At 52.5% G+C, this 23,785-nt stretch overlaps 1 protein-coding gene across 2 annotated transcripts in view; it reads left to right on the top strand.

The window, feature by feature from the left end:
- Positions 1–23,785, top strand: part of VWF (von Willebrand factor) — a 121,405-nt gene that overhangs the window by 24,384 nt on the left and 73,236 nt on the right. For both annotated transcript variants that reach the window (XM_037160260.2, XM_053661732.1), the window contains exons 7-15: positions 3,119–3,335; positions 4,989–5,111; positions 5,900–6,011; positions 6,995–7,041; positions 14,639–14,775; positions 15,267–15,405; positions 16,466–16,566; positions 20,227–20,422; positions 21,025–21,240. In XM_037160260.2, coding sequence (XP_037016155.2) covers positions 3,119–3,335; positions 4,989–5,111; positions 5,900–6,011; positions 6,995–7,041; positions 14,639–14,775; positions 15,267–15,405; positions 16,466–16,566; positions 20,227–20,422; positions 21,025–21,240 — 1,288 coding nt within the window. The remainder of the gene's footprint in view (positions 1–3,118; positions 3,336–4,988; positions 5,112–5,899; positions 6,012–6,994; positions 7,042–14,638; positions 14,776–15,266; positions 15,406–16,465; positions 16,567–20,226; positions 20,423–21,024; positions 21,241–23,785) is intronic.

Raw genomic sequence — 23,785 nt, 5'->3', positions numbered from 1 at the left:
TCACTCTAGTAGGCCAAGTGTAGGCCAGTGCGGAAGAGGAAGTCTAGAGGGCGAATGGGGGACAGACCTCTCCTTTTGTCTTTGCTGAAAAAGCAAACCTAGCCAGATTTGCTTTTGGAAAAAGCAAATCCACCTCTACCGCTAGCCAGGTGCCAACGGTAGGGGCCAAAGGGATTGTTCTAAGAAGGGAGGTGGCTGTTTCTGCAGAAATCCACTCCCATCCTGCAGACAAATAACCAGAAAACACCCTTCTTGTCAGGCTTTCTGTAAACCATTTAATACCTCAGGGGACCTCCCCAGAAATGTTCTGGAGTCCTAGTCCCACTTTTCCTTTGAATAGGAAAAAAGTGGACGGGGGCCAGCTGGAGACAGGCCGTGCTGGACGCTTTCCCACCGTGGCTCTGACAGGGGAGGGGACACTGGGTGCCTGGGTCTCTTCTCTCTGCTGGCTTGACTGTCCTGCTGGTGAGAACCTGGGGTGCCCAGTTGTCCCTGTGCCTGCAGGGTCATTCCTGTAGGACAGAGATGGCTCCACGCCACTGTCCTGCAGACCAGGTGATGTCAGCTGTCACTAGAAAAAGACCTGTGGAGTTGCCTGTTTGGTTTTTTTTTTCTGGTTTTCACTTATGGGTGGGGAAAGAGGTAGGCAAGAGCTAAGCACCTGGCTCTCAGGGTGGCCCTCAGCTGTGGTTTAAGAGTCCGGTTACCCCACTTTTTTGACTGTCAATTCCAATGGGGCAGATGGTATGGCTGAGGCCTCCTCCCCTGAAGCTCAGGAGATTCTTGGACCTGCCTATCACAGAAAGGTGGGTCCTCCCTCACCCTTCAACTAAAAAGAAACTCACTTTGTTCTGAAGAGGCGTGACCACCCCCCATCACAGATGAACAAAATCAGCTCCTCTCTTCACCACGGAGCCCCCAACATAGTAGTGCATTGATAATGTTGCCATGGCAACCATTCATCCTGCTGAGCCCAGAGGGATGGAGGCAAGAAAAGAGGACAAAGATGTCCTTCTGTCCTGCTAGTGACCTGCTCACCATTCTGGAGGATAAACCTAATGGCAGGAGGGACAGTGGAAGGGATCTCTCTGGTGGCCGAGATATCAATGATGTTGGTGACACCATGTATCAGTCTAAACCTTTACATGCATTATTCCCTTCACTCTTCACTCAGTCTCTTTGGGTGGGTGCTGCTATTATCATCATCTCCCCCCTTCCAGAGGAGATGGGATTAAGTGAACTGCCCAGAGTCAACCACTGGCTTGGGGAAGAAGTGGAACTTGGATCGGGGCTGTGAAGTTAAAACACATCCTGGGCAGGACTGTTCCTGACATTGTCTTCAGAAACCTCAGTTTCCCCTGTGTGAGATGCTTGGGTGGCAAATGGAAGGATGCATGTGTCGCCTGAGACATCAGTGGTCATGGGGCCCACGAGAGTGGTCCTCATTTGTTGATAGCTTGCTCGGTGCCAGGTCCTGTATTTCTTCACACCACCACCTACAAAGCAGTCCTGTTATGTCCCCACGGTACTCAGGACGCCCTTCTCTAAAGTGAGGATGTGTCTGAGTTCCCACCACCGCTGAGTGGCACAGCTGGGCTGGAGCCTATGCTTTTCTCAGTCCCACGGTGGGTGTGGGGTCTCCAACTAGAGAGGAGTGAGTCAGGAGGGCAGCTCACGGAGGGAGTGCTGCTGTCAGCAGTTGGCCCCCAACAAGCAGGACTGCTAATTGTCTTTACCCACAAGTCTGCAGCAGCTGTAGCTTTCTAAGGTGCAGAGGAACCAGCCACGCCCAAGTGCTGGGGCCCTCTGGGCCCTGTGCTCCACCCCCACCCCGTGCCCCTCCCCCTTCCTGGGCCTGCTGCAGTCAGGGTGCATCTGCTCTGCCCACCTGCCTGGTTCTGATGGCTGACTCCGTGCAGCCTGAGCAGGGGCCAGGGCTCCAGCTCAGCAGCACTGTGAGCAGGACACAGATTTCCCTGGGGCTGCCAGGGTGATTCTTGCGATGGTGAGCAGCACTGGGTCAGATTTCTATTCCTTCAGGCTCTCCACAGCCACAAAAGATGAGGCCTCAGGCCTTGGTCCCGGCACACCCAGTGGGGGTCATTTCTAGTGGCAGTACTGTGTAGTAGCAATACCATGTGGTGTCAGATCAAAGATAGTGATTCTAAGACACACGTTATTCCCTGTATATCACTAAGAAAGAAAAAGCTGCCACTTCAAGTATAGTATCAACTGTAAGCTGCACCCCAATTTCGGAGATGCTGAACTGTGAAAAAGGTGTGCATTTAGCATCATTAAAACACAGAACACAGAGATGTTTGCAAATACAACACAAGAGTGTTTGTTTATATTAATGTGCTGTGGGAGAAATCAATGACAACAGTTCCAAGCCTGCAATATGCAAAGATGCAAAAAGAGCCTGTGGCTGGTCGAGTGTCTCTAGCACAGTTCAGAGAATCCTGGCCTGTTCTCGATGACGCGGACTGGTCCTGCTGAGCCCAGGAACCTCCTGGGGAAGTTGAAAAGAGTATTGCTGAACTCCATCTCCAACGCACTGAATTTTAGTCCCTGGGGGCAAGGCCCAGGAGTGTCTACTTTATAAAACTCCTGGTCCCACCTCCTTGTTTATAGTGGAGAAGGCCAGTGTTGGGGAGCAGAGGTGACTTGGTCTGTGCAAAACAGGAGCTGATCAGCATTCCTGGACCCTGAAGCCACATGTCATCCTGTGGCGTTCCACATGAACTCCAAGTTCAGCGATCTTTTTACTATTTTTCTTCCTCTCTTCTCTTTCCCTTGAGGGGACACTGACTGCCGCCCCAGTGCAAGGGCCTTGGGTCCTGCTTTTCAGGGCTCAGTTTAGGAGGTAACCTCAGTCTCAGTGCACTTCCCATGGCATGGGTCCAATCTCTTTCCTTCGACTGATGGACTGTTTGATTTGATAACTGCTGATGACCCCCAACTAGTGCCAGGCACCATCCCTGTGTGAGGGAACTTCCTGGGTTTTCAGGGCTGGGCTAGGTCTCCACCGAGCCACACGCAGGAGGACACTGAGTGAATGCAGTGAGGAGCCAGGGCCCCGTGCTGCGGCCCTCTCTGAGGTGCTGTTTTGTTCCTGCAGGGTCCCTGGGAGCAGTGCCAGCTTCTGAAGCGTGCCTCGGTGTTCGCCCGCTGCCACCCTCTGGTGGACCCTGAGCCTTTTGTGGCCCTGTGTGAAATGACCCTGTGCACGTGCACCCAGGGGCTGAGATGCCCTTGCACGGCCCTCCTCGAGTATGCCCGGGCCTGTGCCCAGCAAGGGATAATATTGTATGGCTGGACCGAGCAGAGCGTATGCCGTAAGTCACTGCCCACCCTCCCAGGCTGGGGAGGCGCTTGGGGTCTGGGGAAGAGCAGTTTCTGTTTTGGAGTGTCCCTCAAAAAGCTCTCAGTCTGTGTCTTAATCATGCCCCTTTACTACACCCCAGCCAGACAGTGCCTGCTAAGCCGCCATGTTTCTGGACCCAGTTCCTGCACACCCCCTGTCCTTTGTCACCTGGCCATAGAGTGCTGGCCCACAGAGGGAGTCCCCTTCCCAAGGTCTCCATGCCGATTCTCCTGCCTCTGTTCTCATGTCACGCTGCACTTGGTTCCCCGTGGCTCCCTCAGAAAACCCACCGCCTGGACATTTCTGCCTGTAACCAGAATCTCGGCAGTGTGGCCACTTCAGCTAATATCTTTGCTGGCTGCCTGTCTGAACTGACGAAGAGCAGGGAGTTGGCACACTGGCCATGGGTGATCCTGGAGATCCTGGAAGATTTTATTAAGTTCTTCCCTTTCATTAGATCAGCCTCCGGCCGTCCAGGCCCAGCACTCATCACTCCTTCCACCTCACCGCATGGCGCCTGTGGTTTTGACCTAATCTCATTGGGTCCCTGGTCATGGACATTGTCACCATCCCCAGATTATCATGATTAGGGAGGAGCTTGTCCGTTCACCCTGCAAGAAGCCTCCCCTTCCCCCTGCCGTTCCACTGACCTGAGCTGTGCGGATGAACGGCCAGTCTGCAATAATCACACAGCACTGACAGAGGTGGGGAGCTGGTCAAATATTTGTACCACACACGCAGTCTTCAGTTTGTGTTTTTTAGCTTATTAGTTGGAGCTTTTCAATGTTTGCTGTGGAGTATGAGGAAGGCGGCTGTTAGCCACTGGGTTCCCCTCTGTAAGGTGGAGGGGCTGTTTTCGTTTGTTTGTTTATTTGTTTGAGGTCTTTAGAAGTAGGGTGGGGGAGATACCTGATGTTTCTTGGGGAGAGGGGGTTTGGGGCAGTTGTTTGGGGTCATGAAACCTGGAAAGAGTTCTGATCCTTTGGTCGGCCTGCCTGTCAGTCAGCCATGGGGTTGGAGAGAGAGGAGGACAGCCAGCCCTTGCCCACGAGTTGCTGGGTCCATCGGGGAAGATAGATGCTTAGGTGCCAGGCACTGAAGGCAGCCCTCCAGCGCAGGGGAATAAAAACAGGGAAGGTGGGTGTGAATGCTCTACACCCTGTATGGGGCATTTGAGGGGGGCCAGCTCGATGGGAGAAAGGGGCCCTCAGAGGAGATTGTGGTGAGGGCCTCATTACTCCTCGCTTAGCCCCTGGAGGCCATTTGTTTTCAGCCCAGAGGGGTTTGGTATCATCCTGAGAGGGTTTTAGCTGAAAGAGACAGAGCAGAGGGGTGCAAAAAAAGTGCCAAGTTGTCCACGGAGAACAGATGACCAACAGGAAAGGGTGGTGATCCCAGGTGACCCTGCTGGGCCTTAGCCAGGTTCTACAAGGTGAAAGATGTTTCTTCAGGGAAGGGATGGTCGGGTGGAAGGGAACTTGGCCCTTGGGATGCCACTGGGATAGAGATGACCCGGGCCCTGAAGACAGAGGGAAGCAGACCAAGGGGGCACAAGTACCGTGTGGCTTGTGAGGTGCTGCGTGGAGGGAACTGCTCTGGGGAGATTCTGAGCTTTCTCTTTCAGGACCGGCGTGCCCCGCTGGCATGGAGTACAAGGAGTGCGTGTCCCCTTGCACCAGAACCTGCCAGAGCCTACACATCAATGAAGTGTGTCAGGAGCAATGTGTGGATGGCTGCAGCTGCCCTGGTAATAAACTTTCCACTTTATTTACTCATGTGAGACCTTGCCAGTGCTCTTGGCTGAGGGCAGCCAAATGAAAGCCACTTGTGTTTGCTCCCCATCACTGAAATCAGAGGCCTTTTATTTATTTTCTAAAAGTCTTCATGCAGAGAGGTCAGGAATGAGCCGGTATTTATTTTTAATTTATGTTTTCCTGTTGTACTGTATCCATGAAGGCACCTGTGTCTAGGACACAGAAGGATGGTCTAGACGCCAACAGTGACTTTGTTTGGGGAGCATGTGGCCCAATCTGATGGCAGTTTTGTAGGAAGTCATTCTCAGGACTTTGTGAGCTTTGGTGAAAACCCTGCTAAATTAGTAAGAGTGAGTCCTGTGTGTTTTGACTCAAGACTTTCCTACCGGGAGATCTTGAACAAAAGTCTTGTCTTGTTTTCATCTGTAAAGTGGCAATAAATTCTCTTTTTCCATGTCACTGTGTAAATGTGAAAGGTAAATGTCCCATGAGTTTTTGAGCTTCCTGGAAGAAATCCTCAGCCTAGACTCATGACTTCCTTACTGAGAGAACTTGAACCAGACTCTTTCCTCATTTCTTCATCAGGAGAGTGGAGATGAACAAGATTAGCAATCCCCCTCCCTCATGTTGCACTAATGTGAGTTTAACATCATAGAACAAGTTCTTGAGCTTCCTGGAAGAAGCCCTTGGCTGATGATGATCCCCTTCATGGGCATTTGATAGTTATGAGATGAGTAATGATGATGAGGTTGAGTCTGTGCCTTGATGCCCTTGAACCCAGAGGGACAGCTCCTTGACGAAGGCCGCTGCGTGGAAAGCGCTGAGTGTTCCTGCGTGCATTCTGGGAAGCAGTACCCTCCGGGCGCCTCCCTCTCGAGAGACTGCAACACCTGGTAACTGGTGGTCTGGGACAGCTGCCCAGGGGCTGTGGAGGGGAAGGTGGGGCCGTAGGGGCAGTGGCAGGTGGAATAGGACCTGGCCTGAGCTTAGGCAGTAGAGGTTGAGGTTGGGGGAAGGGCAAGGAAGTCAGTGGACTTGCAAGGGAAAGCGAGGATATTACAGATAGGCCTAGAGGGAGCAGGGGCAGGGAGGGAAGGACTTTACATGCAAACTGCATCTCTAGTTTCCCCCCCAACTAAACTATGCTTTAATAAATGACTCTTCCTGGAGAGGGACTGTATAACAGTCAGCAAGCCACAGACAGTTCTTCGCTCCTTGAGGTCATTTATCTACTAGGTGGAAGGAGGCAGCGGTGCCCATGGAAACTCATGCAGGCCTGCCCTCCACGGTTCCCTGCAATCAGCCAGGCCAGGCCTGGGTTCCTGTCTCTGCCTATCTCAAATCATCTCAGGAAGCTCCTCTGGATGTTTCCTCTGGTTAACTTCACCTGCCTCTGCACACGGGGAATGTAACGTCTCATTTTGTCTCCATGCCTATTCTCTTTGCTGTCTTTCCCTACTTGGCAGGCTTCCAGGAGTCTCCTGGGGCTGCCAGACATGATTCTTGGTGTCACCTCTTTTGACAGCTTTTTCTTCTTCTCTTCCCTTAGCTCTGGGTGTGCTCATGTGCCCTGGCAAGATTTGGGGGAGGAATTTGCTTAGTGCCTGGGTAGGGACATTGGGTCCTCTCGATTTTTTGGTTTATCTATTTCCCTGTCAGAGTTTCTTCCCTTTAGCATGCTCTCTCTCCAAGTTTCCTCTGTGACCAACGCCCTGTCATGTACACCTTTAACCTCATAAAAACCCTCGAGTACCAGCTCCTTTTCTCTCCCAGATCCCTTCCTTTGGGGGCCGTGGTATTTATGGGGAGTGACCGAACTGTCCATGTACCATGTGTTTGCAGAACTACCCATGACCTGTGCTTTTCTCCTCAACAGCATTTGCCGAAATGGCCTGTGGATCTGCAGCAATGAAGAATGTCCAGGTAGGTGACCTTTTGCTCATCCTCTGCCTTCTCTGAATGGAGAGGTATGTCCTCCCTTACTAGCCACACATCAAGGCAGGGAAAAGGTGGCCTCTGCGTGGGCTGGATGCAACCCCTTGACCAGAGCTCTGGTTTCAGATGCCAGCTGTGCCAACTCACGGGTCAGCCAAGGGAGAATGCACCTGGGCTAAGGTTTTACTGTCCTTTTCTCATGAGAAAAGGATTAAGGTTGAATGCGCTATAAAAACTGCAAGGTCATGGTTGATTAAACAAAGATGACTCAAATTCTTTAGAAAATTAAGAGGAAGAAGGGCCTGGTAATTCTGGTAATTCTTTAAGCTTGAAGTGAGAATTTCTGGAATTTTCTGGAATGCCTGATATGAAGACCATGCTTGGCATGGTCCAAGAGCTAGAAAAATCAGACCTCCAAGGATTCCCCCTACCCTCTCCTCCCCATGGAAAATCTATTTAGGAAAAGTTGTCTTATAATCCCTGCCTTTTAATTTCTCCTCTCTTTGGCCCCAAACTCTGTATTCTATTTGCTGCAAACTTTGCCCATTTGAAGCTCCCTTATGTCTCACCCCCCAAGGGCTGGGACTCTTCTCCTGACAGATCTCCCCTTTGTGTTCATTCACATAATGGTTTCTATGTGTTAGGCCATATGCTAAGCACTTCACAGGTATTGCCTCATCACAACAACCTATGAAGCAGATATAACTTATCCTCATTTTACAAAAGAGGAAACAGACCCAGAGAGGTTAAGTAATTTGCTCAAGATTACACAGCTGCTAAATAACAAAGGCAGGACCCAGATTCACAAGTCTGATTTCTACTTTTGCCCTTCCCTCTACTTTCCCTCCAAGTCCACGATTTGTTCCTTTGTAGGAGGATCTTTTCCATTCTTCATGAGCTCTAGGGAAGCCTCACACTTAGTTAAAGACCAGCTTAGCCTGAACTTGTGTGGTGGATACTGCCTCGTGGGCCTGTGTTTGTTGAGTGCAATAAAATAAAAAATTGCAAGGCATGCAGCCAGATGTCAGGCTTCTTCCCTGTGGCCCCAACAGGCCACACTGGCTTTGGTGGCCTAACAGGGGCTTGAGCTTGGATACTGGGATCATGTTTAGGGTCTGTGGCTTTAAGGTCACTTAAGACCTTATTCAGTGCTTGCTATATTAGGAAAATTCTGGAGCTAGCTGAAAAGTGGGCACAAGGGGTAGGTCAATGAATTTGGCCAGGGATGGCTAACTAGTCAGTTTGTCTTCTGTGCAATTCTCAAAGGAAGTACAAGGGATGAATAACACTCTTATGAGTGATGTCAGTGCTCCAGTTTCACATAATTATACCCATGAAAGACCTAAGGAGCCTGTTGACAGACAGATAAGGTTGCTGCAATTGACCTGTGAAAAAAACTTTTAATATCTAAATAATGAGCATTTCTTGTATGAGATCTGTGAGTCACAGTGGGTAGAATTAGGAATTCATCTTATTGTGTTTTGTCAGACTGACTACTAGATTAGCAATTCTTAATGGCTACTTTCTATAGAGAGGGTCTTCCATCCACCCGTCCATTCATCCATCTACCCATCTGAAAAGTATTTGAACATCCTCTGGGTACATATGGAGAGCTTGGTCTGGGGTAGACAATAATATCTACCCCAGATAGATATTATTGGTCTTCGATTCAAAAATTAGAAAATGGCTTTGCTGGGGATGCAGGAGGTTTTCTTGAAGCTTGGATGGGAGGATAACCAGCTCCAACTGTGCAGTCCACTGAGCAGTTTGCTGTTTTGCCCACCCCACTACTAAGCTATTGCTGTGCATGTTCAAAGCCTTGGCTCTGACCCTCTATTTCTAGTTCTGGAGTTTAGTTGGTTGTTGCCTCCCAGTCCGTGCCAACCTATGGCACACAGGCATATTTATCCACCTTGCCATGATTCAGCTGGTAGTGGGGCTATCTTATGCTCCCGGTGTGATGATTGCTGGTAGAGCTTCTGTTGGGAAGGGGATATACTTGGTTCTGCTAGTGAAGCAAAGAGCAGACTGCGGCTTCTTTGCAGCCTCTGGAGGAGCTGATGCCATGAGCCTTAGAAATAGAGAGCTGGGTTTTGATTCTCTGGAATGAGATGATAATGTACTAGTTGTCTATTGCTGTGTAACAAATTATTCCCCACACTCAGCAAACAACACTTGTTTATTCTTTCAGTGTTTCTGCATATTAGGAGTCTACATGTAGCTTAGCTGGGTACTTCTGGCCTGAGGTCTCTCATGAAATTGCATTCAAGTTATTGACTGGGCTGTGGTCTCATCTGAAGTCCCCATCAGGGTGAGGGGATCACTCTGAAGCTGACTCGTGCAATGATCGACAGGCTGTGGTCCCTCCATATGTGGACCCCTCCGTGGGGCTGCCTGATGACACAGCAGCCGGCTTTCCCTGGGCTGAGTGATATCAGAGAAAGCGAGGGAGAGCTGCCCAGGCAAAAGCCACAGTCTTTAAAACCCTGATCTCCAAAGCAACGTCCTTTACTTCTGTTGTATCATAGTTTCTAGAAACAAGTCAATGTGTCTGTCTACATCCAAGGTGAGGGGGTCATGAATTCAGTACGTGGGGACCATGGTGAGCATCTTAGAAGCTGTCTAGCACAGAGTGTGTGATTGGGAAGTGGGAGGGGGCAAAATTTGCCCAGCTGAGCATCCGTCTATGTGGGGAGGGGCTGGAGCTTCTGTGACATGCTCCTGAGATCTCTGCTTGTGCACACCTCTATCCCGGTTAGGCACTGGGGTGGCCCCAGGCAAAAACTGTGGTTTCCCCAGAGCCTGCAGACTCCCTTTCTGTAGCCCCAGACTGCTCTTTCCTTCCCCTGCAAAACACAGTGCTCAGAGAAGCTCTGATAATTTAGTTTTCATAGAACCATTCATGCTTGCTTAGAGTAAATGAGGAAGGAGTGTGCCTGTTAAAAGAGACCACTCCTTAAACAAATAAAGCTCTGGTTGTAGTATCTCAGACTCCCAGTGGAAGAGCATGGAAGAGACTCTTCTGGAACCGGGAAGGTGTAAGTGGAAGACTTTCCATTGATGGGACGAATCCTATGAGTGTGGAAGGGTAGCATAGTATGGGGCCTGAGGACATGGGCTGAGGACCAGGAGGCCTGGCTGGAATTCCAGTTCCACCACTCTTCAGTTGGGTGACTTTTGGCAAACTGCTTAATCATTTGCAGCCTCAGTTTCTTAATCTGTTAAATAGGGAGGATTAATAGCAGCCTCATTCCACAGAAGCTGTTGTGACTTGACGTACAGCAAGCACTCAATAAGTGTTAGCCATTTTCTTTGTCACAACCGTAGCTGTTTTATTAAGCAGGGTCAGGGACACGCCCACAGGAGCCTGGAATGGGGAGGGGCGGTGTGAGGTGGGGTGTGGCTGGGGCAGGTGGGGCAGGAGGGTGAGACAGAGCCAGAGTCAGCCTTGGGCTTGATGATGTGGGAGGCTGTGGGCCTGTCCAGTCTGGAGGGGTGGGTAGGGCCTGGGTGCACTTGTTACACATTTGGTTGGGGATCATTTCTAATGCATTCTGTCACAGATAAGCTTCCTTCTTGGCTAACAGAGACAGCGAGGATTAAACCAGGGCTGATGCCTGTCTAGTTAGAGTATGCACTTCTAGGTACCATGGAAAGTGTGCTGTGGCCTGCCCCAGCGCATGCTGGGGTTTCTGGACCCACACCTCCTTCAGGTTAGGCCAGCACGTCACCGTCCACAGCCACAGCTTTCTTCCACTCAGTCTCCATAGCCAGACACAGCTGCCCACGTGGGCCCAGGATCAGAATGACCTCAGGCCTGGGCCTCATGAAATCAGGCTCATGAGCAGCTGCAGGACCAGCCCAGGAGGCTCCATTGGGTGGTGTCAAGGGCACTGTGCTCCGGAGCCAGACAGCTGCCCATGTGCAGAGCCCTGTTTGACTCCTCTGGGGCAAGTTTTCCTCTGTGCTTTAGTTTCTGTATTACGAGAAACTATCTTTCTTGTATCTTCTGTATCTTTCTTGTACATTTGGCTGAGATTATATGATGGTGATTTAGAGGGAGGCTTTGGTGAATATTTACATCGGGAGGAAGTCTGAGTTGCTTTGCTAACTGTCTGTGGGCTGGTGTCTCTGTAGCTGCTTGGATAAGGATGGAGGCCACTAGGCTGAGCGGAGCAGCCCTGTGGAGGCCCCTCACTGCAAACGAATGGATTCGTTTAGAAGAGATAATGTGCTTCACCAGACGATTGTTTTATTTTATTCATTTTATTTTTAGTAAGTGTGCATCTTTAGTCATGTAGTAGATCTGCTTTAACTTCTGGCTGTTCTACTTTTTATGTTACTGTAAGAATCAGCTGCTTTTCATTCATTCATTAAAGTTTTTAAAAAGTATATTTTATTTATTTATTTTTAGAGAGAAGGGAAGGGAGAGAGAAAGAGGGGGAGAGAAACATTGATTTGAAAGAGAAACATCCATCAGTTGCCTCTCACACGCCCCCAAATGGGGACCTGGCCCACAATGCAGGCGTGTGTCCTGACCAGGAATTGACAGGGTAACCTTTTGGGCTTTGCGGGATGATGCCCAACCCACTGAGCCACGCTGCTCAGGGCCGTGCACCAAACTTATAGTGTCCACCTTCCCTGACTGGTGATGGGCCAGCTCTTGACTGGGGGCTGCCTTTTGCTGATTGGCTGCCTGAGTGGGAATGTCTTGGGGTATCCTCCTCTCCTGGGGCAGAGGATGGGCGGCTATGCCATGTGGCCGTTATTCCGGCTGATGTTCCAGCTCCCAGGGCTCCCTGCTCCCCAGCAGCTTACCCATCCAGGCCCCAGGGCTTCCTGTGCTTGCAGCTCCATTCCTCAATTGTACCGGCCAGATACACTGCAAAAATATTTAGATTTCTGATTCTTGAGAAACTTCAGAACACAAATCACTGGGGGTCAGAGCAGGAAATCAAATCAGAGGATTGGATTCTAGCCCCGAATGTTTTGCTTTTGAATGTTTGCACATTTCCTTGTTGATGGCTCTTTTCCTGGACACGGTCAGAGATAATGGAGGTCCAATTTCTTACTCAGATAAGAGTGCTCTTGAGAAAACAGAGAAAGGTTGGAGGAGAAATCCCTGCCCATTCTACGTTGGCGGGGTCAAGACGTTTGACATGAAGGACTGTATCACGGTGTTTGTGGAATGATGGTGACTTCTGAGAAATAGCCATTGAAAAAGGCTTTCCTGTGACACCAGTGGATGTGGGATTCCAGCATGTTCACAACCGGCCGGCTGAGCCCTGGCCCTTCCTCATTTCCTGTTCTGCCCTGACTTCTGTGCACAGGGTCCCTTACTCCTGCCCTTCTTTGGGGATATTGCAGTGGGAAAGCATGCTCTGTTTATTTCTACTCACCGCACTTCTGACACCAGTTCTCTGATTTTCTGGCCACCAGCTGGGCATCCTACAATTCAATGCTACTCTGATAGTAACTACCAGAGTTAGCACAGACCCTGCAGGCAAAGGGTTCAGTCCTGCAGACTGCTGCCCACTTCAGATGCCAATCACAAGTACTGGGTCCTCAGGGTACCTACTTCTGTCTGACTTGGCTGCAAAGCAGCAGTTCCCACACTACCCTTGTCGGGTTTGATAATTTGTAAGAGAGGCTCACAGGACTCAGGCAAACACTTGACTTACTATGACAAGCTCATTACAAAGGGTATTATGAAGGACACGTAGGGTGAGGTCTGGAAGGATCCCGAGCAGACCCTTCTGTCCTGTGCGGTTAGGGTATGCCATCTTCTGCCACGTGAATATGTTCACCAGCCCAGAAGCTCTCCAAACTCTGTCGTTTTGGGGGGTTTATGGATGTTTTATTATGCAGGCATGACCAATTAAATCGACATCAAGTCAGTCTGCAGCCCCTTCCCCTTCCCGGAGGTTGGGAGGTTGGAGGTGGGACCACAAGCCCTAGCCCTCTTTAATCATGCCTGATCTTTCTGCCATCAGCCCCCATCCTGAAGCTGTGTAGGGACCCACCGAAAGTGGCTTCGTTAGAACAAAAGATGCTCTTGTAACCCGGGATATTCCAAGTGTTTTAGAAGCTCTGTGTCAGGAACCAGGAACAAAGACCAAATATATATGAATATCTTACTATCGTGGAAGGAGCTGCTGATGAGAATGGTCTGGGGCCTCCCTTCTTTCTCCTGATTTCTTTCGGCCCAAATGTGCCCTGCTGACCCCTGCCATGCTGGACAGAGTCAGCTGTCCTGGGGACCAGGCCGAGGGACCTAACCTGGGGTATGCACCCTGACCCCACCCCTGCCTCCAGTGCATACCAAAGGAGGGCCACACCTGGATTCAAGACGGAGCGGTCTGGCCCCTGACTGCACCTGCTCTGCCCGGCAGTGCAAATACGGGCACTTGGGGCCAGTTAGTGAGTACCTGTGGAGCTTACCTTTGACAGATGGGCAGCTGGAATCTCCCTGTGGCCTTTGGGGCCCCCTACTGTGTGATAGGCTCCAGCACCAGTTATAAGACCCTCCCAGGGGAAAGTGGGTCATTCCAACAGAGGACAAGTCTCTGCTGTTTGGAGGCCAGGGGTACCGCGTGTCTACATTTTTCTATAGAGTAGGAAGCAAAGATGAGCGGAAGTACGTCCAGGGAGGTTTGGGGGGATCCAGACGCCTGCTTCAGCTTCATTGGGCCATTGTGGGTCTTACAGACAGGGCTGCCTAAGCTGGGGAGGGGCAGTGGGGACCACTGGTGACACTGGCAGAGAGAGGCCCCCTGAAGGGACACTCTGCAGGATGTGTGATGTTTAGTTCCAGGTGCCCTGGGGCAGCAGCGAGGGCCCCGGAGGAGGAGGGAGTAGTGGTTGGGTGGGGGGTGAGTTGAGGGCTGTGAGTTGCAGGGTGACGAAGGGGAGTCCTCATCTCCACTCACAAGTGTGTCAGCCTGGGCTGAGGAGCTGGCTGGGTGGGGGTGAGATGATGGGAAGTTGGCCTCCGGGCCCCCCACTGGCCCTGTGAAGTCACAGTATGGACCTGCCCATGAGGAGGACTTACAGCTGCTCTTCAGCTGAAGGGGTGAGGACGGGGCCCTGAGCTCTGCACTGCTGAATTTGGAGGGGACCCGGCCTCGTCCCTCTGTCCTCAGCCTTCCTGGCTGCCCACTTGCATTCAGGGACTTTGCCAGGTGGGGCGGGGTCCTGGAGTCCCCACCGCGCTGGTGCAGATTAGGGCCTCCCCATGGGCGGAGCATCTGCAGGCTGCAGGAGCCTGATCCCAGGGGAGCCAGAGCTCACACCGAGTCTGCGAGGAAGGACTAGTGAGCTGAGCGCCAGGAGCTGCGGGTTCTGGCCCTGGCTCTGCCATTGACTGAGAGTGGCTCTGTCACTTCCCTTCGTTGCCTCCTGGATAAAATCGGGCATTGACCTGAATGATCCAATGGTTTGAGGAGCGGGGTCTGACTTAGAGTCTTCCTGTAGAACTCGCAGTCAGTGTGCGGCATTTTGGTGAGGCCCCATGCAGGCTGCCATCTTTGCCACTCTAGACTCCCCCTCCTCCTCACACTCTTCCCCCTCCTCTGTGCCCCTGCAGGGGAGTGTCTCATCACAGGACAGTCCCACTTCAAGAGTTTTGACGACAGGTACTTCACCTTCAGTGGGGTCTGCCAGTACCTGCTGGCCCGGGACTGCCAGGACCAGTCCTTCTCCATTGTCATAGAGACGGTGCAGGTGAGCTCTGCCAGGCGCCCCGTCAGGAGGCAGACCGGGGAGAGTAGGGTGGGGCGAGGCGGTCCATCTTTACTGAGCTGCGGTGTGAGTGTGTGGACTTCGTTTCTCTAGAGCATGGAGTCAGCATGAGGACGTACACAGTACATAGGGCTTCCCCTGAGGGTCAAAGTCCCGGATTCAGTAGACCCAAAGAACAAGACAAGCCAGAGGCCTGGAGTTTCATATGAAAGACCAGACCAAAACAAAAAAGGACGTAGGAGCCATGGGAAGCTGGGCAGGGGGTAGACAAGGCAGCGCTGCCTTGTTGCACAACTCCAGGGGCCACCACTTGCAGAGGTCGGGCAGTGAGAACGGAGTGGTTCTGTGTGAGAAAGTCAGAGGCTGCCTTTCTCCTCTCCAGGGCTGGAGTCTTTCTCTCAGTCTATGGTCCTGGGCTGGGGTGCTGGCTGGTGGGGGTGTAGTGACGTCACTCTGCATGCCCCTCTTGGCAGTGTGCCGATGACCCTGATGCTGTCTGCACCCGCTCAGTCACTGCCCGCCTGCCCAGCCTGCACAACAGCCTGGTGAAGCTGAAGCACGGGGGAGGAGTCGCCATAGACGGCCAGGATGTCCAGCTACCCCTCCTGCAAGGTGGGTCCCTCCTCCTCACCTACAGCACACACCCCTCAGCAGCACTCACTGCTGCCTTTCCTGTGGAAACGTGGGAGATCGCTATCATTGGAGGGCGCTGGGTATCCTTGGCATGAGTCCCGAAAGAAAGAAGGGCTTCCTGGAGGAGGAGGAGGACAGGTGGAGGAAGATGGCTGGATGCTGGAAGCCTGCTCCAGGCCTGGGAGAAAGTATAGATGGGGAAACAGAGCCAAGGGATTCTCACTGAGCTTGAACCAGAGGGGAGAATCGAGGGTCCGGCTTCATGTTTTTGTCCCACTTAGAGGTGGAAAAGGGGCAGAGGCTGTTACTGAGAAGTTGGGAGGGAGGGGGTTGGCTGGTGTTGAGTAAGGCCCCAGGATGTCATCGGGCAAAGCCAGGTGACTCTATGACCTGCGACAGGGAAGTGCCTACCTGTCCAGTGATTTGCAAGATGCCACTGTGCCCTTTTGCCTAGCACAATCTCAGCCTTCACCCTCTAAGTGGCTCTCAGATCCCTTCTCTCTTCTTCTTGGCCATCGGCCACCCCATGGCCCGTTACCCTGGCATGGTGTGTAGCCCGTGACCTTGGGACGTGCAGCAGGCTTGTGTGTTACTCTAACACTGTGTGGGTCTGCCCATGAGGTGACAGGTTCCTCCAGTGCACACAGTATTGTTCAGCTGTGAGGACTGAGTAACTTAGAGGGGCTGGGAATGCTCAGGTGTTAGGGGTTCAGTGGGACACCTCAGCTCAGGACACCTGAGCAAGCTATGGATGCGCAGGCCTCTGCCGCTCTCTCCTGGCAGTAGGGGGGATGGCAGGCCATGGCAAGAATGCAGAAGCGCCTTCTTGGGGAATTCTATTTGTACTTCACGCATCCTGGTCACCCTTCCTTCTGAGACCCCCTTATGATTCATGAACATCTCCATCTACCCCATAACTGATCGTTTTCATTGCTACAGCTCTTTGTGAGACACTGCATTTCTCCCCACGATACATCTGCCTGGCCTCACACTGCCCTCTCCCCATTTTGGCCTGAATTCAGTCCCTGCTCACTTTTAGGTGACCTTCGCATCCAGCACACCATGATGGCCTCCGTGCGCCTCAGCTACGGGGAAGACCTGCAGATGGACTGGGATGGCCGCGGGAGACTGCTGGTGAAGGTAGGCCCCCCTCCCATCGCTGCCTCCCTGCAGCCCAGCCTTACAAAGTGCCCCTTGTGCTCCGGGCAGAGTGGCTTTGCATGTGGGAGAAGAATTCATTTCTCCACAGACTCTGTGCCCCCAGAGCGAGGAACAGGCCTCTCTTGTTTACGAGGGGCTGCGGTTGCTGCCTGGACCTCCTTGCATTCTCTGGGGATTCTCACATGTGGGGCTCTGCTCCCCGCACGCCTTCAGCGGGCGGTGGGCTCCTGAGGGGCTGGGAAGCACAGATTTGCTGTTTAGTCTTGAGGCAGCAGCAAGTCCTGGGAGCACTGGTGTCCTCGGATGCTCGCTGTGGGCAGCAGGGAAGGGCCAAGTTGGCATGCACAGCCAAGACTATTTCGTGCGCCCTGAGGGGCAAAGCCGTCCCACTGCCCGGGAGGGGCTGCGCTGGGAACCACCGGGTCCCTCACCTGGGCCCTGGGCCTCTGCTGTCCAGGGCCACTTCCCCTTGCTCTCTGAGGTCATGGAGTCACATCTGGATAGCGGCCTGTGTATTCCACAGAACTTCCAGACACGTTTGTCTGGCAATTTCCCTAGCAAGTATTGTCCTTGCTTTTTCACAAACAAAGCGAGCAGGGCCCTGGGGGTGGGGAGACACGTCCAGCATTGTGCACCCACCGCCAGTGGGGCTCGGCAGCTCTCGGACCTCCTCCTGCCCACAGACCAGCGCTTCACGCTTCCTGGCCTTCAGGGGCCCTGGCACTTCTAAAAATGATCGAGGACCTCAAGATCTTTTATGAAGGTCATATCTATTGACATTTACCAGATTAGAAATGAAACCAGAGACATTTAAAATATGTATTGATGAATTCATTTAGAAATAATCACAGTAAGCCCACTACACATTAATATAAATAACATTTTTTGGGGGGGTAACTATGTTTTCCAAAACAAAAATAAGTAGCGAGAAGGGCATCATTGTTTCACAGTTCTGCAGATTCCTTTAACGGCTGGCGTAATAGAAGACAGCTGGTCTACCTCCACTCTGCATCCTATCTGTTGCAATGTTGCATGCCATGTTGCCTCTGGAAAGTACCACTTCCAGCTTGTAAGAGAATGAGAGGGACGGAGCCAAGTAACGTCTTTGTATTATGAAAGCATTTTGGCCTTGTAGGGCCCCTCAAAAGGGCATCAGAGACCCCCCCATGGGTCCGAAGGCCGCACTTTGAGAACTGCTGCCCTAGATCATTCGTAGCATCCCTGGGGAGTCTCCTTCCATGTCCCTGGGCCCCCAGTCCCACCGGGCTGGTAGCATAATCCTGTGATGGGCATCTGGGGTGTCCCTCATGAGATCCCGGTTTCCTCCATCCCGTTGACATCATGTTCTTCCTCTTGTTTTACAGTCCCTGAGAGAGTTCCAAATCAACCACATTTCCCCCCCTCTTTTATATAAAAAAATAAATCTTATGGCCACAGACCACAGAGCATGAAGAGATCTTGTCAACCCCTCACTCACAGTTGGAAATAAAGAGCCATCATTTCTGGGGCAAGAAAGTGATTTGCCCTGGGTCTCGGGGTCCTTTGGTTACAGAGCGAGGACTCAGACTCGGGTTTCTGATGCCACCTCCTGCTCACAGTCTTGAAGGACGTGCTCCGTTATCCACTTCACTGTCTCAGGAACCTCCCCGCCCCACGGAGGGCGCTCTTGATCTGTGTGGTTTCTCCTGAGTCCTCAGGCCCATAACACCTTGTCTGCACGGCAGTTCTCTTCAGGTTCCTCTGGTCTTTGCCTCTCCTGTGAGGAGAGATGGGAAGCCTTCTTTTCAAGGGAATGGGATGCAGGTTATCTTTGGGGGTGGGTTTCAGTCCAGTTAGCTAACTAAAAGAGGACTTCAGTGGTTGAGATTCAGGACATGGGCAGATGACCCGTGGCTGTGGGAACGTCCTCCATGTTTGGGAGGAGGAGAGGGGGCCAGGACGTGGCTGCATCACCGTGCGGACCCTGGGGTGTGTGGGGCTGCCAGTGGGGGATGCTAGCAAGCATGTTCTCTGAGTCCCTGCTGTGTGGCTACTGCAGGGTTGGCGGCCAGTGCTGGCCTGGAGTCCACCTACTCTTCAATCCAGGCGAGCTGAGTCCTGAGATGGACCAAGGAGATAGAAGATACCATTGTAGAGAGTGAGGGGTGAGAGTGAAGGCAGGCCTGGTGGCGTGAGCAAGAGGGCAGTTTGAGGATAGGAGGTCACTCAGGTCTGAGAATGAGGAGGAAAGAGACGATGCTGAGATATGGGTGAGGGGGAAGAGTGGTCACTTATTTTGCTGCTTTGCCCAGGGCTGGCCTTGACCGTTGGCATTGCATTTCAGCCTATGCCTGGTGGAGAGCCTCACTCACTCACAAAGTCAGTTCATCCAGCTTGTTTCTTCAACACAGAATTGTTGCATGTCCACAGGAACTACCAGAGAGGCTGCAGTTACAACAGTGAAGCTGAACTAATCAGAATCCTCGCCTCATTTAGTTTAAATTCTAATGGGGGCAGACAGCCAAACATAGAACCAACAAGTAAATGATATCATGTATTAGAAGGTGATGAATCCTGGGGAGATAAATAAAGCAGAGAAGGGGACAAGAATGCCAGGGTGAGGGGGAGCTCCATTTTTGACAGGCGATCAGGGAAGGCCTGGGTGCCGAAGGCAGGAGCAGGATATTTGTAAAGCAAACGAGGAACCATTACCCCGTCCTCTTTCTCATTCATGATATTTACTTGGGTGTGTTTTTATGGGTCTTGAACCTGTCACTGTATTGTCCATGCTGCCTCCTGTTAAGTCAGAGCTGGAAGCTGGGACAGGTCATCCAAGGGATGACCACTCGGGCCCGTGCCAAGTGCAGGCAGGTCTCAGAACACAGGGCGCTCGCCGGCTGCATTAATTGCCTGCAGAGCTGGAGGCAGGGCTCTGGGCCCCTGCCCTGCACCATCTCTGAACCAGGACCCTCTCCATAGCCACCAGCAGATGCCCCGGCTGTGCTGCGTGAGAAGCAGGCTCGACTCCCCAGGCCGTTTCTGTGTGTGCAATTTGGGCTCAGAAGGAGTTTGACCCCAGGACCCCTCCAGGTCTCCCACAGCAGGCTGCTCCAGAGTCCTCAGTGACCCCACCTCCTCTCATCACAACCCCTAGAGTCCTCTTGGCTCATGGCCTTTTCTCTTCAGTGACACTCAGTGGCTGAGTTAAATACAGAGAGGAAGGTGGTCTCCTTTGTCACCAAAGGTGAGCTCTGAGAGGACCCGAACCATAACCAACCAAGCCTGCTTAGCCCACACGTGTGATGGATATGGATGTTCAATAAAAACACACTGACTTTGCACTTGATTCCTATGGGTCCCAGGGCCCATTGGCTCAGGCATCCACTCCTGTAGTCCAGGGTGGCAGAGAGCACACTGGAGGGGGCTCGGCCTGGCTACTGGCCCCAGCTTTGTGACCTCAGGCAAGTCCCTCTCCCTCTCAGGGACTCTGTTGCCATTGGTAAATGACGGAATACTCTCTAAAATCCCTCCCAGAAGGGCAGGTCTCTGCTGATTTAAGATTGGGAATGGAGCATTTTTAATAAAAACCATTTCGCTTGCGGAAAAAAGCTGTAGCTGCTTTGGCGGCAGCGGCCCCAATGTGGTCTGCTCTCCCTGCAGCTGTCCCCAGTCTACTCGGGCAGGACCTGTGGCCTGTGTGGCAACTTCAATGGCAACAAGGGCGACGACTTCCGCACGCCCTCGGGCCTGGTGGAGCCCCTGGTGGAGGACTTCGGGAACGCCTGGAAGCTGCGCGGGGACTGCGAGGACCTGCAGAAGCAGCGCAGCGACCCGTGTAGTCTCAACCCGCGCCTGGGTACGGGTGGTGGTGGTGGGGGGAGTCTGCAGAGCCCAGCGGTCCCCCCTGTTGGGTCCATTCCATGGGACAGGGTGCCTGCCACTGGGGGAGGGAGGCACTCAGTTTTTACCATCAGCTTTTGCTTACCTACCTCCCGATGGTTCTTTATTCTTCAAAGTCCCTTTATGGGGCACCCTCTGCGGGTCACACCCTGGGAAAGCAAAGAACAGGATATATCGTGGTTCGCGTCCCCAATCTTTTCAGTCTGTCATAGCAGCAGTCACCCAGGCTCTGAATTAAATCATAGGCAGATAAATGCACTGGGGTGGCCGTTTGCAGATTTGTCTGCGGCAGCACATCAACCCTGCATGGAAGTCCCCTGCTTACCCAACCCAGCAGGGAACAAGGTGTGCCTGGAAATGCAGCTGATTTTGTACTTAAGCCAAACTTAATTAGGAAAGGATATTGGCTTCGCAAGATAAATCACAGGGAGTCCCAGAGCCAAGAGTTGTTTGTGCAGCACCCGCTGCACAGGGAGGAGCTGGGACAAGGATTTCAGAGTTCAGTCCCGTGGCAGGGCCCTCGCCAAGCCCTCTCTCCCCTTCCCCTCTTCCCCACAGCCAGGTTTGCGGAGGAGGCATGCTCTCTCCTGGCGTCCTCCAAGTTCGAGGCCTGTCACCACGCCGTGAGCCCCCTGCCCTACCTGCACAATTGTCACTACGATGTCTGCTCCTGCGCCGACGGCAAGGACTGCCTGTGCAACGCTGTGGCCAACTACGCCGCCGCCTGTGCCCGGAGAGGCGTGCACGTCGCATGGCGGGAGCCCAGCTTCTGTGGTGGGTGCGCCCCCTGCCTGCCACCCCCTTCCGGAAACCCAACAGATGCCCTCCGTCTCCGGGGCCCTTGTTCTTTGCTTAGCACGGACTGCGCATTCCTGTGTTCTGACGAGCATGGGGTGTAGGGACAGTTCATTCACAGCCACTTTCCCTTCCCATCTCCCAGCAGGACACGGTGGTGGGGACTGGCTCTCTCACAGGACAGTCTAGCCATTCCGACCTGTTCCAGGAGGGCAAGTCGGACTCCTCACCTGGAGGCCTAGAACTCTGGTGTCCCTGCCAAACAGATACTTCCTGTGCCTGCTGCCACCTAGTGTCCGCCACCTGTATGGCCAGACTGTGGAGTGAGTGTGTCTCTGCATCCCTGGAGGGTCTATGAAGGCAACGGGACAGGCACCTACCAGTCCTGGCCTCTGAACTTCATGCAAACCTTCAGTGGACTCCCAGCCCAAACCTCAGGCATTGTATAAAGTTCTATGAAGTGGAGTGACATCATTGTCCCCAGCCAACTTTAGAGTCTCACTCTGCCCTGTTGACTTACTGGCACCAGAGTTGGAATCCATCTGCCTGACACTCTGGTCCCGAGTGGCTGGACTGTGCTCACCTTTTGCTGTTATTGTTGTTCCTCTGTGGACATTTGCCGAGTGTCCAGTGTGATCAGGAAATGGCAGTGATACAGACCTGAACCTTCCTTTTAGAGACACAGATGAGACTGCTTTCCTCCTAGGTGCCTGTCACACTGAGTAAAATGATAATTAGATTACTGCAGGGGCAACCAAGGAAGGCTTTCAGGAGGCAGTGTATTTGATCAGGCTTTTGAAAGACAGCCTCCTCCCCCGCCCTTTGGCAGAAAAGAGCTGTTTCCAATGGTGCAACAGTGGCAGTGATGTGTTGAAGTGAGGAGGGTATGCTGGGAGGAGAAGGTGCAATGGATATTCTGATTTCTAGGGCTTGGTGGATGTGTTTGGAGACAAAAATATTGGTGGTCTTGACGGAAGCAGAAACATAGGAGCTATGAGAAATGGTGAAAGGACTAAATATCATGCATCTGAAGAGAAGTTTAGGTACGGGGTTTGCTGAGCCAGCTCACATTCTGAGTCTAAGTACGCTCACGCAGAAGAGGAGCAGGGACGCACGGAAGGAGGGAAGGGAACGAGTGTGCAGATGTGTGCAGTTGTGCCGTCGTCCCTCCAGCTCTGGGATGGCACAGGTCCAGCAGCTGGGCGGACTAAGGCTGAGCCCTTGTTGGCTACTGCCGGTGACTTCCCAGCTCTGTGATCTTGAGCCCTTCCCTTCACCCGTCCAGACTTCAGGTCCTCAGGAGAGTTTGCTGTTTAGAAATGGGGGGAAGTAATGAGGGGTAGAGGGTGTGATGTTCGTGAATCTGCTTTGCTCATCCAACAGTGTTAGAAATGATGCATTAGCATCTGAAGGCTCTCCTAGTTTGGGACATTCTTCTAGAATGCCCAGGACTTTCCAAACTATTGTTTAATCTCTCAAGAGCAGCTGTTCTTGACCCCCACTGATAGCAGCTTTAGCAGGGACTGAGGTTGAGTTAGAGCGTCCCTGACTCCCGAGACTTTAAGGCACGGCAGGAGGTGTGGGGCAGCGGGAAGAGAAATGATCTCTATGGGTTTATGTGGAGGTGAACCAGAGAAAAGGCCGGCGAGGTGGCCTTGGCTTGTTTCTTGGAGCCCAAGATGAGTGGGCAGGACTCCTGGGTTTACTCTGTTTCTTAAACCACTGGCTCCATCCGGAAGGAGTCACACCAAATGGGGACACTCATGGAGCAAGGACCGATCCCATAGCTATGTTGTGGGACGCTGTGAGGAGATTCCGGAGAAGCGCTCACATTTTTTTTCCTCGTAAATTGGTTGTTTCCTTTGGGAAGACAGGCCTATGGGCTCCTTGAAGGCAGGAACCAGGTTTTACCATCTCTGCCTCCCCAAACCTAGCACAGCCTTCAGCACACAGTAGGAGCACCTCAAATGTCTCCTAAACAAAGATGGGCACTTTTCTAGGGAAGGAAAGATTTAATATGGCTCCAAGCCAGTTCTAGAGACAGCCTGTCGGAGGACAGAGGCCACTCTTAGGTCCAGCTGCTCCTTAATGGGTGAAATGTGCCCTTATCATTGTGGGCTCAATGGACTGAAAGTGATTTCCATCTTTATAGTCCAGCTCACTCCCATCTTAACCCACCCTTGACGTAAGTACTCACCCAGTGATCCAACCACTCTGCTGGTTCTGGGAGATATCTAGAGAGCCCCCCTCCTCCCCCGCTCCTTTCAAATGCCAAGCCCAGAGCGGCTGCAGGAGGGGGAGTCTGCAGGGAACCTCTGGAGAGGTCCCCCACCCTCATTTCTGAGGTTCAGGGCGGGGCTTCTTTGACAGCTTCCGTGAGTGCTCTGCCCGTGGGTTTCACCGTGGGAAGGACTCTAACAGAGAGGGGACGGATTCTGATGGTCCCGGGAAGAGTGTCCCGAGTGGGGGGGTCTCATTTCTTGGACAACAGCTGATCAGCAACAGCAAAGCATTTTGCTCCCCA

The sequence above is a fragment of the Artibeus jamaicensis genome, unplaced genomic scaffold, assembly GCF_021234435.1.
Source record: "Artibeus jamaicensis isolate MK-2021 breed Jamaican fruit bat unplaced genomic scaffold, CSHL_Jam_final contig_233, whole genome shotgun sequence".
In the NCBI taxonomy this organism is placed as follows: Eukaryota; Metazoa; Chordata; class Mammalia; order Chiroptera; family Phyllostomidae; genus Artibeus; species Artibeus jamaicensis.
This window is presented reverse-complemented; position numbering and strand designations above follow the sequence as displayed.